The sequence below is a fragment of the Falco naumanni genome, chromosome 1 (genome assembly GCF_017639655.2).
Source record: "Falco naumanni isolate bFalNau1 chromosome 1, bFalNau1.pat, whole genome shotgun sequence".
Taxonomy (NCBI): Eukaryota; Metazoa; Chordata; class Aves; order Falconiformes; family Falconidae; genus Falco; species Falco naumanni.
In genome coordinates this window covers 90,007,950-90,025,431 of record NC_054054.1, presented here as the reverse complement: position 1 = coordinate 90,025,431, position 17,482 = coordinate 90,007,950, and the positions used below count along the sequence as shown (strand labels likewise).

The window sequence follows — 17,482 nt, the reverse complement described above, 5'->3', positions numbered from 1 at the left end:
CTTTCCCGGCCGGGGCAGAGCCAGGACGAAGACCGACGGCCCGGCCCGGCCCGGCCCGCGGGCGGAGGGGGGGGGGGGGGGGGGGGGGGGGAGGCGGCCCGCGGGCATCTCAGCCGAGGGGCCTGGGGGCGGGCGGCGGCGCGGCGAGGCGGGAGGGCCTGGAGACGGGCCGACACGTCCCCGGGCGCCGGCAGGCCCGGCCCGAGCCCCAACGGCGCGGAGCCGGCGGCGGCGCCGAGGGGCGCAGCGTGGCCGGGCAGGGGCCGCGGCTCCTCCGGGGGCTGCTCGGGGGCGCGGAGGGGCGGCGTCCCCCGCCGCGGGGAGTACGAGCCGCTCGGAACTCACCCAAGTCGTCCATGGTGCCGCCGTGCCCGGTGCCGCCGCCGCCCGCCCCGCCGCCGTGCCCGCTGCCGCCGCCGCCCGCCTCAGCGCCTCGCAACTTTCCCGGCCCGCCCCCGCGCGGCCCCGCGGCCCGCGCGCGCCCCCGCCGCGCCGCACCCGCCCGCTGCTGCCCCCTGCCGGCGGCAGCGGGAACCGCCGCGCCGGCCCCGGGCAAAGGGGACCCGGCTTCCCGGCCGCCATCCCGAGCTCCGGTGCTGGGGTCGCCGGAGTGGAACGGCGCCCTGGGAATGCCGGGCGGGGGCTGCGGCGCCCCGGAGCCTGGCTGCGGACCCCTGCCCTGCGGGGGCTCCGGCCCCGGGGCAGAGCCCACCCCGCCAAGGCACCGGCCTACGGCTCCGTGCATGGCCGAGACTGCCCGTGCCCGACCCCGAACACAAACCTAAATCCCCGTCCCCTGCAGTGGAGGAGCAGGACGCCCCGGGGGAACGTCCCCCCGAGGGCAGCGATGCATTCCTGCCCCGCCGCGCTGGGGTGCTGCTGCCTGGGAGGAGCCCTGCGCGCTGCAGCTCTGTGCCCCAAAAGCCCTCGAATGCACCGACACTTGTCATCCCCAGGTGATTTACCCAACCCACAGGGAAGCTTGGGCAGGTGACACCTCTCCCAAACGCTTTTCCACAAGCAGTTGCCACCATACAGGAAAGTCGCCAACCACTTCTTTGCTGCGTTTAAAAACCCATAACAGCCCTGCTGGCTTTATCACATGATAGCACATCTTGAACCACTATTTCCCACTTGCCTTTCCTTTCAAACCACTACCAAATCATGCTCCAGCACAGCAAAGTTCTCCTCAGCCTTGCCCAAACCACAGAGCAGCTCCACCCTCATCAGAGCTAGTGTTTACCACTGCGCTCCGGCCAAGTCGACATGGCAGTAAAAACAGTTGCTCAGCCCAAGCGTCCAGCTCCTAATCTGATGAGAGATACACCAAAAACTATCAGTGTGGGAACAGCTCAGGATCCAGGAAACATGACTCTTGTAGCAGTTTTCCTCACAAAATTACTACAGAGCCAGAGAATGTTCTCAAAGCTGAATGGTGCATGTCCTGTTGTCAAGCCAAGATTACAGGATTGCATTTTCATAAAACCAGAGAATATGAGGTCACCTGCTAGCAATCTCTGATGCTTTATTTTTCGCTCTCTAGGCACAAACACACCCAGTTTCCCCAGCTAGCACAGTTCAATAGACATCATTATTTCCTGTGTTAAAACACACTATAATGAGAACTATCACTAGGGGGGCAGGGAAATATCCCCTCTCTAGTCTCAGCCAATGCTTGAGAATAATCGACAGCCTCCAGGAAATTCATTCCAGGTTTTACTTCAAATACAGGACTTCTCAGAAAATGACATCCTTACCTAGATCTAAGTATGATACAAATATAAGCAAAGGCTTTTACCGCATGCTTCACCAGCAGGATCTCACCTGACACCCCTCTCCGCTGGTCCCTGAGCAGAATATAAAACATTGTTTGAAAGGACTGTTACATTTTCTCAAAACCTATCCTTGGCTGTACAACTATGGCTTCAGGATGTGTCCCCCCAGGCGGAGCAACAAAACCACTAGCATTTACTGGCAGCATAGGGGATCTAACATCATCAGGAACACATGCTTTCCTGGGATCTGTATGTTTCTTCTAACAACACAGGACTGGCATCTGTCTTGACTTGAGTTATATTTTAACCTACATATAAATAACGTGACCACTGTGCTCTGTTCATGTTGTAGTCTGGTATGCAATTTTTATCTTCAGCTTCCTGTGTTGTCCTTTGGGAGTCTGGAAGTGACTGCAAATCAAGAAAGCAGTTTCTAGTCTGTCTCAGAACTGAAATTAACATGTCATAGCACCAATTAGGGTTGCACCCACAAGAAATAGGTTGTGTCCATACTGCTCAGTGTAAAAAAACAAAAACAAAACCAAGTCATTGCCACTAAAGCTTTGCCTATGGCTTCAACGCTGCTGTGAAAGGATCAGTGAGGTGGAAAGGCAGGGCTGTCACGAGTGATACTTATCCTCTAGTAATATGGCTTTTAAAACCAACATTACTCCCATTGCACTCCTCATTGCCAGGTGCTGTTCATAACTGAATTCTTCTTCACACACTAGCATTTCTTACTTAAAATTGTCAGTCCTTAACCTTCCCATGATAGCCTAAGGAGTAGGAGCAGATTAAAACCCAGGATGCTAAGACAAATGCTCAGTGGTGTGGGCTCAAGCTAAACTCACCCCAAAGTTCACCCTCTCCTGTCCTTCCTAACACCCTGGAACTCCTGTTTTCTCATCGTCTACCTGCTCTCTGCCTCTGAAACTCTCACTGATTCACAGAAACCTGCTTGCTGCTCTAGCGTCATCCTTATGCAGCTGCCAGGAGAAGCAGCTGCACTTCTCCAGCGATGGCCACCTCCAGCAAACTCCCACCAGAGCAGCGTACCCAGCGCTCGCCCAGAGGCTGCTGACAGGGCTGAGGGGAAAGTGACACTGACAGCACCTACACCCCTCATAACTGGTGCCAGATGGGAAGCACTAGGGAATGAAGGCAGGTGGTAGTGCATCACAGAAATGCACGCAGCTTCCTATTGTATCATGCCCTATAAGTAAGACTATATCTTAGTCATATGACTCAACTTATCCTTATCATTCGCAGAAGGTGTGACAAGAAGTTATTGCCCCCATTTGCAGATAGGAAATAGGGCTGGGAGCTGGAAATCAAGTCAGACAGTGAATCAATATCAACCCAACGTTGGACTTCAGGACTTCCTGGCTCCACACAACCCAAGTGTTCAGGGCATTGCTCAAGGCATCTTTCCCTCTTGTCAAAGCATTATTTACCAGTTACAGACCAGCTCCACAGAAGGGTGGCTTAACCCACTGATCTCCACACACTTGAAAGCCAGAGTATGGATGCATGAAGTGTCTACCTGTCCCCTTCAGGGCTGTAATCTCAGACTGGCTGCCAAACAGATGAGCAACCCAAGCTCATTTTGTAATACCTCCTGTGAAAAGCACCATTATTTACAGCAGACAATCTCTGTCAGAGAACAGGTATGAAGCTACTCTGACTTGTAAGGCATGTTTAGAGCTTACCTATGCACTTTGCAGAGTGACTTGAAACTGCAGAGTAATGACGATGACTTCACTGCAGTGTGTCCTCCGTGCTCTGCCACATGGACATCACGCAGGGGGTGCAGTTCTTTCTTTGGCTTAATGCATAAAACAAAAATTCAGGCAGAGCTTTAGGCTGAAGGCAATGGCAGTAAATCTCAGCATGCAACTTCCCCATTCAAGGCCCAACTTCACACTCGTTTAAAGGATCTATTACAGTAAAATGAATGACTTGGTTTCTGGCGTAAGATGTAGGACATGACTTCACAATGCAGAATGAAAGCACCACACCAGTGTATGTATTATCACAGACAGTTTTGGCAAAAGAGACGAGAACCAATCAAGTGATAAAACCAATACTTATCAACACAGTTTATATGAGCCAAACAATTACGTGAAGTGTATTACTCACTGTAAACTACATATGCCTTTGGTATTTATTAGCATGGCTTATTCTGCCAAAGGGTAATTCCATTCCTGTGCTTCAGATTTTGATTTCAAACTGATATTGCTAGCAATGAAGTACAAATGGGGGGACAAACAAAATCCATGACGTTTCTCTGTCACTCTCTGGTCACTGTTGCGCATGACACCCCAGCAGAGCTGAATGTTACAAACAAGCCTGATAAAGAGAGAACATTAATGTTCACTACTACGTTTTCTATTCTGCCTAGTGGCGGTTTAAAACAGCTGCCTAGCTCAGGGTCTTAACCAGCCATGCAGGAGCATCTGCACAGTGCACATGACCATACAGAGAATATGAGAGTAACCCATCAGCAGTATAAAAGCTACATCTAATTCACACAAAGTGACAGAGGGCAGCTGCTTCCAGCAGAGGTTCAGCCCAGGGAGCTGGTGTGCAATGGTCATTAGTCTCCCTCCACGGAGTCTGCTTAGGTATTAAGACAACAGCTGCAAATTAGAAAGGGATGGGGGTTACTTATATAATAGGATTTTACACTAAACTTAGCAGCTGCTTTTTCCAGAGTCAAGGTCTGTGATTTCTTTGACAGTAAGGATCCTTTTCTTTTTTTTTTTTTAAAGCAAGTAACGCCAATGGATATACATTAACAAATCCACACAAAATGGAGGTTATGTACTGTGCACTGAAAGCTGTTCCCTAATGGGTTTTGGAGCACTTCTGGAGCCAGTCAAGCACAATTCAGACTTTCATTGCCCCCCACTTCGTTCAGAAGGGCCAGCCCTGTCCTCGCTGCCTCAGCTACCTTCTGAGAGGTCACGCGCCTCAAAGGATCCTCTTCAGCAAGAGCTACACGACAAACGCTTCTCCAGCCCACCAGTCCCTGCGCTTCCATTTTCACGGACCGATTATTCCCCCTTCAGCAGCTGTAAAAGAACAAGGTAAGGGCCGAACCCTCCACGTATCAAATCCCGTCTTTGACAGGCAGTGGCGGCGAGGAGAAACCGCTGCACCCACACAGTGACCCCGACTGCACATTACAGCACTACTAAGGTTTCGTTTTTTATTTCTCTTTTTAACCTCTAAAATCAGTCTCCGTAGAGACTGTCAAAAATTGCCAATGCCGACTATATTTCAAGTCGTCATGGCGGGGTATTGGGAAAAGTTTTCAATTAGCAATAATCGCGCCTCGGATTAACCTCATTGGCTACGATACTGCCACTGCGCAAAGCTGACCCCATTCCGCCGCCACCGCCGCCCCTCAGGCCGGGGCCGCCGCCCCGGTCCCGGCGAGTCCCCTCCCCGCCCGCGGTCCCCCCCGCGCTTCCCCCGGCAGCGCTCCCTGCCCGCCGCCGTGCCCCCCGCGCGCCGCCGGAGCGAAGCCCCCCGTTTTTCCCCTCCGTTCAGCGCGCCGGGCCGCCGCGAAGCTTGCTGGGAAGGAATATGCAAAGTAGGCGTGCCGTCAGTGCGGGCAGCCGGTTGCCCACCGGCTCAGCGTACCGTTAGCCCCATCTCGGGGCACCCCAGCCTGCGGGGGGCGGCGCACCACTGCCAGCCCCGAGCAGACCCAGCAGGCGGTGAGCCCTAGGCCAGCCGAATCGTTCCCCACGTATCACACCCAGCACCAGCGACCCAAGCCCGGGAAGCGCCAGCCCCAGCGAACCAAGCAGCCCCGTCGTCCGCGAATCTATCTTTAACCATAGGAAAGCAGCCTCCGGAGAGGCCCTCAAAAATTGCCGATGCCGACTATATTTCAAGTCGTCATGGCGGGGTATTGGGAAAAGTTTTCAATTAGCAATAATCGCGCCTCGGATTAACCTCATCGGCTACGATACTGCCACTGCGCAAAGCTGATAGTTGCCCGCGCCCTGCCGACCCCCCCCGCCGCCGCCCCGCCGCCGCGGTCAGAGCGCGCAGTCGCGCCCCCACGCGCCCCCCCCGGCCCGCGCCGCCGCGCCCCCCGCGCGCCCCCGCCGCGCTACCGGCGGGGCCGGGGCGGGGGATAACGGCGGGGGGAGGCCGGGCAGCGCGGCCGCCGCGCCACGCGGGGGGTGCCGGGAGGGCGCTATGGAAATGAGCGCCAGGGAGGTGCTGCCCCTGGCGGGGGGGGCGGAGCGTACGCGGCGGATCGGGGGCTGCTGGGCCCCGGTGGCAGCACGGCAAAGGCTGCACCCAGCGACTGGAAAACACCTTTAAGATTTTTAAACGGTAACAGCCTGACGGCCGTTTAGACTCACGGAACTGACAAAGGGTCGTGGCCCACGGCCCCGCAGGGTTGGCACCGGGCAAGTGGGATGCGCTGCGCTTCTCCCTCGCGATGGCAAAATTACACAGTGCTATATACAGGCTCGGGCTCATCTGGGCTTTGAAATAACTGTAAGAGGCAAGAAAAATAGATTTAAACCTCCTGCAATGTTTTGAACTAATTAGCAAGAGCTATTTGGAGACTGTATTTGCAAAGCAGTCCAAATTACCAGAAAGAGCCCATTCTGTGTACAATAGGTGAGCACCTAGTAGCCGGCTGCTACCGTGCAGCAGTCTGGACTTCTTCCTATTTATTTGCTCTTCAAAAAAATAAGGCTCCTTTGAGAAAAAAAAAAAAACCAAACCCCTTGTTGCCAGGCAATTTGTACAGCTTATGATGTGATTATTGAGACCAAAACCTGCACTGAGCAGACAGGCGTGATCGGTTCCTGCCAGGGGGCACGGGGCAGGCAGCAGGCAGGTCAGCACAGCCCTGTGGTTAAAAACTAGCTGCGTGGTGTCAGCTCTGGCATGGACCAACAGCACATGCACAGCACCGTGGGCCACACGAGGACTCAAAGGGGTCACCACAAGTAGCCACTCCTGCCTGCTTAGGAAGGAGGATCTGCAGGATCAACTGGGAAACATTGGAAGAAATCCCTCCCACTAAAGGGGCACTGAGGAGTGGAAGCAACTGGTGCAGTTCTGCAGTGATGGGGCTGAGCTGATCCAACAGCTCATTTCGGTGGAGAGGTGGTCCCAGCCCTCCCTGCTCCCTTCTGCCAGCTGTCAGGTTCCACTGAGCCAGCTCCCCAGGCCAGCAGATACCCACCTCCTGCAAAGCCGTAAAGGGCAAGGCAAGCCCTAGGCTGAGCCCAGGAACGTGGTGGTGAACTGTGCAACTGCTATGAGCCCTTTGGTGGCTCAGAATTTAATCCTGAAGTGGCTTAGGGTGTCTGACTGTGCCCTGGCAGAGGTCCAGCCAGATCAAAGAAACAACTGCCCTCTCATTGTTCATCCACACCTCCTCTGAAAGCTGAGCGGAGATCACCTGTCCCATGCCAACCTCTTGGGTCTTGTCCGGCCCCACTAACTGCAGGACGATGGACCAGATTTTCATTATTTGTCCATCCTTGTTGCCACAGGCTCTTTCCACATCTATCACCAAAAACTTTTTTGGATCATCCCATCCATCAACCATGAACATCAGGACTGCCAGACAGGCCCATCTTTCCTGGGGCCAAGAGTGCCAAAAACCAGTAAATCTATCAGCCCAGCATGCTCTCATAGCCTCCAACAATTTACATCTCAGGGAATTCCTGAGCTAGAAGAGATGTCTTTAACAGCCCTCAGGGGATTTTTGCTCCATTATTTGTTTAGTCACATTTTAAGCCTAAAACCTGTTAGTATCAAGCGAAAAGGAAATGCACCTTTTATAAGGACGAGTATTTACAAGGCATTTGTCAAAGCCATTACTTGCCTTTGTATCAAATCAAATCTGAATTTATTGTATGTTTCCTTGAGGGCAGCTATACAGCTCCTGGCATCTTCAGATTAACTTTATCAGGTGTTAGGAACTCGCGGGTTTTTTCCTCTGAAGCATGGGAATTGTAGTCTTCGTGCTTAGGGCTTAATTTCTTCGAGAACTACATTTCCCAGAAAACTCCTCTTCCGGCAGGTCTGCCCTTCCCTGCCGCGGTCCGGCTCGGCAGCATTATGCAAGGTAAGCTTTCAGGCGTTATTCACCGTATCGCTCTTATTTCATTAGATGTGTTCGGTTCGGCTGTTACCCCCCCACACACACCGTCATTATTACAGCAAAAGAGACCCGGATGACGTGGGTGTCCCTCTGGATTTCTGGCCTGTAACCATTTGTAGAAATCTGTTTATCTTCTCCCTTGAACTTGTCTGATCTCTCTGTGGAGCATTTTTGATGCATGTTAAAACCAAACTGTAACCTCAGATTTCGATAGGTACATATGAAGAGTTTCACTTATTATGTGCAGTAGTTGCTATTTTTTTAATCTGAGCAGTTTCATTTCAAAAGCAATTTTGCATTTCACAGGAAATACTCTGTCCTTTCTAAGTTTCTCTTCTACACTGTCCTACTTTGATGCTTCACAGCAGCTCTCAAACATACCTGTTATTTTTGCTGCTGGGCCTACCGTTGCCTTTCCTCCCTTGTGGGCCAACCTATGGTATATCTCCATGTCATTCCCTCAAAACATTTCCTTCTGAGAGATCATTTGATCATAAGGGACAGGAACAGAAAAATTTCATCAGTGAAAGCAATTTAAATACTGTCAAACTGGCTTAACAGCCTTTGGGGAGCATCATGACAGAAGTTAGTCTCAAAGCAAATTACAATTTATTGATAGACTTTGTCCCTTCGTATTAATTCATTTGGAAAGTTAAGCCTCTTCTGAGGGAATGCCCAACACAACTCCTGCTAAACAGTAAAACAAGGCAAAAATCATTGCAAACAGAATCACTGCTTAGATTTATAAAGTAATTCAGACTATGGCAGAAGTCCAATCTTCCCTGTAATTCAACTGACTGTGACACAAAGGCTTGAGGACTGGAGATTAACTGAGACAAATCTACTCTTCGGCACTAGCATCAATCTAGAATGACGATACTTAACAGCTGAACACCCACATTTCAAATCTATTTAAATATTGCTCTATTTACCGTAAGAAATGTTACTTAAGGGGACTGGGGACTTGAGGCAAAGCAATTCAGACACAGCAGGAATTTTAAAACCATCCAGGCAGTGAAGCACAGGCCATCAAAAGTACTTGGGTGCCAGCCTTTTAGACACATAAGATCACCACCTGCATACCTCTGATTTTCTCAGAGCCACCACAGATCTCACAGACACTGCAAGTTTCCTGTAGGCAGCATTTACAAAACTGCCCATGTGCTTTAACCATCTGACAGCTAACAGGCTGCGCAGAGCCCTCCTTCACACCACTGCCTCTTAACACCTGAACAGGATCTGCTCCAGCAGGCTGAGGACTCCCAGGGAGACCCAGTCCCTTAGGTGTCCTCCTATTAATTTGTAATGGTGAGGGAAGAAGTGTGAGTGGGCATGAAGCTGCATGCAGGTGTCCCACACTACCAAGTGAGCTCTAAATACCAGACTATCCGGGGCCTGTTGCAATCACTTTTTAGAGATCACCCCCTTTTACCAGTAATTAAAGTCATTCCTCCTCTCATCTCATACATAGATCTCATACAAACCCCCTTGCTAAGTGAGATGGTGGGAGGAAGAAATAGCAGACAGTTAATTCTCAGTACAGTTTCTTTCAAAATGTTTTGTACTTTATATGCAAAACCCATAGAAAGGCCCACAAAAATAGTGAAATGGAGAAAAGAGAACTGCAGACTACTAGAAAAAACAAACAAAATTAAGGTCCAAACCAATCCACTCCTGTCACAACAGGTCCCATGCACAATTCCAGGCCACTTGTCAGCAAAGCATCCTGCCACCTGCCTCCAACAGGGCATGCCATTCCTCCCTTAAAGCAGGATATCCCTTCCATTCCTACCTGCCAGGCAGCTGTTTCTGGACCCCACACATTTGGGTGATCCCTTCTCTCTAAGTGAGAAGCAAAGCAGTACCCCTCTGCCTCTCCACTGACTATGAGGTGGTGGCACCCACAAAGGAGAATGTGCCAGAGGCATTTAGGCAGTGTCCTAATCATCTGCAGTCCCATTACAAGGCCTGTACTGCACCAGGCCTTTATTTAAAAAAAAAAAAACAACCAACAACCAAACACCACAACAGGAGTAACTCCAGTCAAGGCCTTTGTCCTGATAAAGCAACAATTTCAAGGTTGTTTTTCGTTCCCCACAACACATGCAAAGGATGAGGTAAATAGAAAGGACTGATTTGGAGCAGGCAGAATGTTAAAGAAAGCAGAGCAAGAGTCGCTTCTGAGGAGGAACCAAGCAAACAGTGCCTCTGGGGCAGGGTGCTTGGCCCTCCTGCCATTTATTCTCTACCCTGTTGCATATATCTGGGAAAGACTTTGCATGCTCTGGTCTTTCTGGGCTCTTTACAAGTCCTTTTAGGCAGCGGTGCTACACACTGGGACAGAAGGAAGGAATCCTACAAGTCAGGGGTGCCAACTTTGTCCCTGTACCTTGAGCAGTCCTCAGTGTTGCTGTCTGTCAAAGGACATACAAATGCTGTCTTCAGACTGTGGGCTTTAGTTAACATTTCCAAAATTATTTGTGTTTCTTTACTTAAAACAGAGCAACAAATAATTATTGGCATAATTTTCCAGAGAATCCCAAGAAAATGGGATTAAGGACATGCTCTTTGCTTTCTTTAACGTGCTGTGTGTTCTGTTCTTGGCTTTTAGCTGAACATGTTCTCTGCTAGGAAGTTGTCTGGAGTTTGCAGAGCCATCAGATTCCATCATTGCAGGTCCCAGTCTGTATCCAGAACCTCTCCAAACTTGGCTTTTGTGCCAGCCTGTCTTCCCCCAGATCCTGTGGAAGTAGAAGAGCTGCAGCACTTTGTTTCTAACTCCAAGAGGCTGTTTGTAATGACTGGAGCTGGAATCTCAACTGAATCTGGGATCCCAGATTACCGCTCTGAGGGTGTCGGACTCTATGCCAGGACAGACAGACGGCCCATCCAGCATGCTGAGTTCATCCGTAGTGCCAGTGCCCGGCAGCGGTACTGGGCAAGAAACTTTGTGGGCTGGCCCCAGTTCTCCTCCCATCAGCCGAATACAGCACACCTGGTACTAAGAGACTGGGAAAAGCTGGGGAAGCTGCACTGGCTGGTGACCCAGAATGTGGATGCTCTTCACACCAAAGCTGGGAGCCAGCGCATGACAGAATTGCACGGCTGCACACACAGGTACTCTCTGTTGGCAGAAGGAAAATGGTTAATCCTCTGGTCTCTTGTTCAGGCTGACTGACAAGCAGGTGCAGTGTTGGCTGCTGAGAAAGGAGGCAAAATGTCAGTTCCTGGAGATGGCATGCTCAAAGGTGGTGTTGCACTGTGGTGGAGAAAAAGATCACAGAAAGAATGCTATTCACAGTACAGTATTTAAGAAACATGGAACACCACTCCATTATTTTTTTTTAGAGCATTTTTTGGATCATTTCTCTTGAGCCTGCATCAGTCAGAATTTCCCCATTCCTTGCTACAGCAAATGTCCTCTTCGCTAAGAGGACAAGGGGATCCCAAGGATGCAAGATCACCCAGGGCTAATCAGAGCGGATTAGTGCTAGAAATGCACAGGATGAGTAGACTGGAGAAGGGCCACAGCCTAGCTGTGATCTCCCAAAGTTTACAGAAGAAAAAGCACAGCCTGAACTGTGAGAGAGGATGCACAGTAGGGTTCAAAGCACTTCCTCTATAAGATTCCTACAAAGCAACAATCAGAGGTAGAAAGACAGCTTCTTGACCTGTACGGTTTGGTAAATAAATGTGCATAATGATGACAGACTTCCAGGCCTTCTAAGGAACCAGTTACAGTCTCCAAATCAGCTGACATGAAACTCTCCATTAAGACTTTGCTCTCAATTTCAGGGTTTTCTGCCTGGCCTGTGGTGACCAAATCTTGCGCTCCGAGCTTCAGGAGCACTTTGAAGCTCTAAATCCTACCTGGAAAGCTGAAGCATTTGGTGTGGCTCCAGATGGGGATGTCTTCTTGACGGATGAGCAGGTGTGTAATTTCCAAGTCCCAGCCTGCAGTAAATGTGGGGGAATCCTGAAGCCTGATGTGACATTCTTTGGAGACACAGTGAGCCGGGAAAAAGTGAGTTTTGTGCACGAACGCCTGGCGGAATCAGACTCCATGCTGGTGGCAGGATCCTCTATGCAGGTAAATAGGTCTTCCTGCCATACTGTATTCCTATTTCTGTGCTACTCTGCCTGCAACAATCCTTGGTCCCACAGTTTAGGACTACTAATTGCTTGTGGATAAGAACAGCCTCTCCAGAGCTGCTTTGTATTTTATTTTTACCGTGGTTGGAATCTGACTTCATGGTTAGCCTGGCCTGTTTTGGCTTCCCTGTCACTATTGCCAGTCTAGTTCATGCTGCTATAAATAACTCCATTCAGACCTCTCTCTGCTGCCTCCTCCATCAGTATGCTGTAGGTTCACAATTCCCATAAAGCCAAGACACCTAATACAATTCAGTCCTGCAGAGATCACCACCCAACATTTTTCTGCTTGACTGTTTAGCCTTTGGCAGCTTTCTAGGCCTCGTGGCACACTGAAATACCAGATTTTAGGACCTCTTAATTCCGAATAAAATTTTCAATAAGAGAGCAGAAATATCTCTGCTTGCTGCTTAGGATTGTCCTTTGTATCACCATGTGTTTTCTCCATTAGCTGCTTATCTATAAGGTAAGGTAGTTTAGAAACCCCAGTTGTTTAACCTGTGGAAGTTTTTGTAATATAGTTTGTATAAGATAATTTTTTTCCAGGAACAAGTCTGTTACATTAAAAAAAAACTACTCTAATTCCTCCCAGAATGAGATAAAAACAGAGCTGCCTGATTGTGATTCTCTTGGCTTCAGGATACTGGAGACGAATTCCTTAGGCTTGCACTTCTTAAGCTTATAATCCTTTGTACAGGAATGATTGAAATGCCTTAGGTTCATTCTTGTACTACCTAAGCTGGGCCATGTGAGAACCATCAAAGTAGAAGCATTTAAGTACCTATGATAACTGATAAAAACTGCTGCAGAGATTTACTAAAAGACAAGGACATTTCCCTTCAATGTACTATGAAGTTTCAGTTTCTATGAAACTGCAAATCCTTCACTGACAGAGGTTAATAGTTGTTCTTCTCTGTGCACTTCTGAATGAAGACATTTCCTACCTGAATTCAGTGCAGTTGCCTAACACAGCACGTAGGTATGGCCCCTTTTCCAACTCTCAACAGCAACTATTTTAAATTTCCTTACTCCTTTCTGTAGCTCTTCTTTTGCCTAAGCTACCAGTAATTTTGTCTTCTGGTATTCCTGCAGGTATACTCTGGCTACAGGTTTGCTCTCGCTGCCCGGGAGAAGCAGCTGCCAATTGCAATCCTTAACATTGGGCCTACAAGGTTAGATCACTTTGCATCCTTAAAACTCAATTCCCGCTGTGGAGAGCTGCTGCCTTTGATTGTTGTAGATGACACAACAAGCTGAGCTTCTGTAGCTATCAGGAGTAAAATTATTTCTACAAGGTGAGTACCTCCCTGGTCAGTCACCTTACAGGGTAAGAAGATGGGTTCCCATCAAAAGCTGAGGCTGAGATGTGCTGATTAAAAATATGTCCCCACAGTGTGCACTAAAATATGGCTGTAAATTTTCATCTGTTCACATGGGCCATGGTACTGTTTCCCATGATCATAAACAAAAAGCATACTAAGTGCCAACACTCCCAGAAAAATGGGCAAGAGTAGCCAGAAGACTCAGCGGTGTTGAATTCCCATCTGTTTGTCACTCAGAAAACTGTCACCCAGAGTATCATCTGCGGATTCAGAGAACCTGATCAACACGGCCTTCGCAACTGACAATTCAAAAGCTGTGCCTGGTTGAACTGATACAGCTAATCCTAATCAAAACACTCCTGTTTAAAATAATCAACTCCACCTATAAAGCAGCTTCTTTCTTCCCTCCATTCGTGCAGGATTCATCATCTCAGCAGGTGAAAACCTCAATCTAAGATGAGGCAGCTGTGAGATCCAGTGCGTGGCCCCTGATGACACCAGGAGAGGGCAGCAAGCCTCGCACATGTCAACCTGAGCAGTTTGCTCCATTGAAACTGTATCTCCACTTAAACAGGATGATGATGATGAAAAAAGTACTTTTCTGCCTTTGCCATTGTAAACAGTGCCTTTTCATTCACTGGAACAGGATAATCAGACTACCATGTCTGAGAACAAAATACCTTTCTTATAATTGTCCCCAGAGCAGAGTGAGGGACAGGGATTTTGACTGAGTGACTTGAGGCTATAGCACAGGGGGGCGATGTGGAAAACCACAGTATCTGCTTGAGGATTCAGTACCACTAGCTGGCAGCTGTAGAGCATGCTAAGAGGAAAAGGAGGCAAGAGGAATTGCAGTTGTCATTTAAAAAAAAAATGGTTCAAAATAGAAGCTGAACAAGAATACTGCTCTTGTAAGAGATTATTTGAAAGCACAGACTACAAGGCTGACTACTTCCAGCAAGGAGGAGAAGTCAGCATTTCTCTCAACTGTCAGCTGACAAGCTAAACTGCTTACTATCTGAACCCTTTAAAAATTATATATTATTGAGATGCCAGAGGAGTTGCTTCAAGCTAATCTGACCAGCACTGCTTTCATTGTGGGCTGCTACATTTTCCAGAATGCATTTTTGAAGATGTTATTTAATTAATGAATAGCTAAGTAGTGAATTAAAATTGTTTACAAGATTGATACTATTTGCATTTGTAATTTCCTCTCCCTCCTATGATTTATTTAAGTACAGTCTCGATAGCCAGTTTAAATTCATTTTTTCCATTGCAAAAATGCAGGATGCAATTACTGACAGCTGATGAATTAAGAGAGAAATACAATTAAATCTGTACAATAGGTCTCCCTCAGGAGCTAATCTCAAGCTATTAATAGATGTAATTTTCCACACTCCTAACAGGAGATCCATCACTATGAGGTAACCATTTTTTGTTGATCCTTAGGGTAGTGATGTAAGCCATATTAAACCATTTATGGAATAAAAGACAGAATCTTGCCCAGACTAAAACACTTAAATTTTCAACCCGACCTTCTGCATGAATCTACCACTCCCCTTCTGGCTCTGAGGGATATTAATTGTTGGGGTCTTTCAAATGCCCCAGGTCCTACTCTTCACATAACATGTCCTGTATTTATATTTTGACAAGAACTGCAACAAGCAGTTGGAAGCAGGGATGCCAGTCATCTGCTAAAAGGTCAAGTAGCAAAGCAAGGACAACTGACCATATGATGCTAAGTTCTTTTTTCCTTTGCTGTTGATTCAAATCCATGCCAGGCAGGAGCAAAGAAAGCACAGAATCTAAGGGATTCTTAGGCACCCGATTTCTGCAGAAGGTAGAGAAAATAAAGATAATGAACACATTTCAAGATTTGGCTATTATGGGTCAGAGGAGAGATGGCTTCAGTTAGAAGCCAAGCAGGATAAGTTCAGGACCACTACCTGCATTCTGCTCTCATTTAATGGAGATGCCACTTTCCATTGAGTTAGGTATCTGCTATTCAGTAGTGAAGAAAGCTCACAAGTGTCACTCCATCTTTAGCACAGTACAGCGGTCCTGCTAACCACAGCTTTTGTAGAAATCATTGCTAAGGCATAGCAGTCTCCACACACAGCCAGGGAACTTGCACAGAGTGTTTATTTGCATAGGCTTTTCCATGTAGGAAGAGAAGTTTATTACTTCCTTAGCAGAGGAACTACGGCTGGGTTTCTCACTATCCATGTCATCTTCTGCACCACCGTGAAACTTGCATGACATAGGTGTATTAAAAATGAAGGCTGCAGGTTTAGTGCCAGTAGAGCCAGCATTTTGAGGAGGTGTGGGAGCATTACCAAGAAGTCTAAACCAATAAAACATTTCCAGTGAGGACTTGGCATTAGCAACATGACAGGTAACTAAACCTTCCACATCTGTCCCTGCCTTTTCTCCATTTCAGCAGCTGAGCCTGTGGGAAAGGAGTCGGGGTGTCTCTTCAACATCACTAATAAATAAGTCATGTTACCCTGACCCTCTGCTGATTATACTATATACTTTTAAGTCATTAGGAGAATGACTTACAGTAAATTAACATTACAGTAAATTTCCTGTGCATAGTTTATTACTATAGGTTAATAAGCATATATACAAGTATATGAGGCTGAGATGAAGGAGTTCCTTTTTTTTTGGTTCTGCTAAGCTGATCCAGCACTACTAGAATTGACTACTTTTAGAGCAGGATCAGAGCACTTCACCTCTTAACAAGTTCCCCAAGACACCATTGAGAAATAAGTTCACTCAATAGAAAAATGCCAGAGAAAGCCTGAAGTTCCTACACAAAAAGCCAGATCTACATCACTTTGATGCTGACTGACACCTTCCTGTCACTCCTTGGGGACTATCTGTGTGGGAAGATGCAATGCAGAGAGATAACAGCTATCAGAAAATAACTATGTCATTGCAGATAGCTAGCAAAGATCTATCCTAAGAAGTTTGTGTTCTCAGCTTACTGATGTACTTACACGCCTGGAGGGAGTTACAGAAGCCTCCAGGGTTGAGTGCTATAGGATGTGAAGTAGCCATGCTGTGGGAAAACAACAAACCCAGTAAAAGAACTGACCTAGTGTTCAGCTTTATTCTCTCGGCCTATGCAGAATTCACAAGGGAGGAGGCCTTTAAAAGGGGGAGAAATATTGTTCCTAGAAGACTAAACAAAAGGATGGTAATCTTTGTGTTACTAGCTGAAACTAATGGAAAGTGTTACAGAGCTGGAGCAGTGTTCTCTTCCCCCATCACCCGGAAGGAAACGCAATCCTTTCTACCTATCTTGTCTGCTTTAAGCCAGCCTTATCCTCCATATGATTCAATCCTCTTCTGCCTTTTCTGGCTCACTGTTGTTAGATCACCAATATTTTAGATCAGGGCTTGAAATCATAGCTCTGTCCACCTGTGGGTTGGCAAAAGAACACATCAGACACCAGCACAAGGAAATATTTTACCATGAAATTAGCTGAATCAATAGCTTATGCTCTTTCCTTTTTCTTACAGCTGTTCCTACCAGGACAAGCTCCTGAGGTTTGGATAGAGGAGCCGAGTGACTCATAATGGATTTTTCTGCTGCTTCTCTGAAAGTGGGGTTGGAGTTACCCAAAGCAAATAAAAACTTCTTCCTATCTGGCAAATCTTGTCTTTGTTTCTGGGCAAATTCTCAGAGCAAACTTTGTAATTGACTTCTGCAGCCGGAGAAAGATATTTCACATACTGTGCTCCAGTGAGGGCAGTACAGACTGCAGATGGCCTGGAGGACTTGTGCCTGGTGGGTATGGTCTAAGAGCAGCCTCCCACATCTTGTAGTCAGATTGCTCCTACTGACAGACCTGCTTATTCATGACTTCTGGAAAAGGACAAAGACTCTGGACATGGTGAACTTGGGAGCCACAGGAACCCTGGAATGAAGGCAGCTAAATCTGCTTTCTAGAGTGCTTCTTCCCCTGTTGTCCTTGGATGTTGTCCTTTCCCAGTCTTTGCAGCTGCGAGGAGGGGGGGGGGGAGAAATAAAAAAGTATTTCAAACCAGTGCCAACTTACTGGTTTCCTCAGTCT

At 48.0% G+C, this 17,482-nt stretch overlaps 2 protein-coding genes and 2 non-coding genes across 7 annotated transcripts in view; 1 reads left to right on the top strand and 3 right to left on the bottom strand.

The window, feature by feature from the left end:
- Positions 1 to 404, bottom strand: part of PXN (paxillin) — a 47,534-nt gene extending 47,130 nt beyond the window's left edge. Inside the window, exon 1 of the mRNA XM_040605410.1 lies at positions 346 to 404. Coding sequence (XP_040461344.1) covers positions 346 to 358 — 13 coding nt within the window. The 5' untranslated portion in view covers positions 359 to 404. The remainder of the gene's footprint in view (positions 1 to 345) is intronic.
- A 4,611-nt stretch (positions 405 to 5,015) lies between these two features.
- On the bottom strand, positions 5,016 to 5,156 carry LOC121082784. The gene has a single exon (XR_005826114.1). It is a non-coding gene; the product is annotated as a U4 spliceosomal RNA (small nuclear RNA).
- Positions 5,157 to 5,634: 478 nt separating this feature from the next.
- LOC121082785 lies at positions 5,635 to 5,775 on the bottom strand. The gene has a single exon (XR_005826115.1). It is a non-coding gene; the product is annotated as a U4 spliceosomal RNA (small nuclear RNA).
- A 1,985-nt stretch (positions 5,776 to 7,760) lies between these two features.
- On the top strand, positions 7,761 to 17,419 carry SIRT4 (sirtuin 4). Of its 4 annotated transcripts, none has more exons than XM_040605379.1 (5): positions 7,761 to 7,890; positions 10,538 to 11,043; positions 11,722 to 12,016; positions 13,171 to 13,373; positions 16,929 to 17,419. In XM_040605379.1, exons 2-4 carry the CDS (start codon positions 10,544 to 10,546, stop codon positions 13,333 to 13,335), a joined length of 960 nt encoding a protein of 319 aa, XP_040461313.1. In that variant the 5' UTR covers positions 7,761 to 7,890; positions 10,538 to 10,543; the 3' UTR covers positions 13,336 to 13,373; positions 16,929 to 17,419. The 4 variants fall into 4 exon arrangements, with proteins under 4 accessions (XP_040461313.1, XP_040461330.1, XP_040461323.1 ...); XM_040605396.1 differs by lacking the exon at positions 16,929 to 17,419 and adding an exon at positions 13,820 to 14,589; XM_040605389.1 differs by lacking the exon at positions 16,929 to 17,419 and adding an exon at positions 13,638 to 14,589.
- Positions 17,420 to 17,482: the final 63 nt, after the last annotated feature.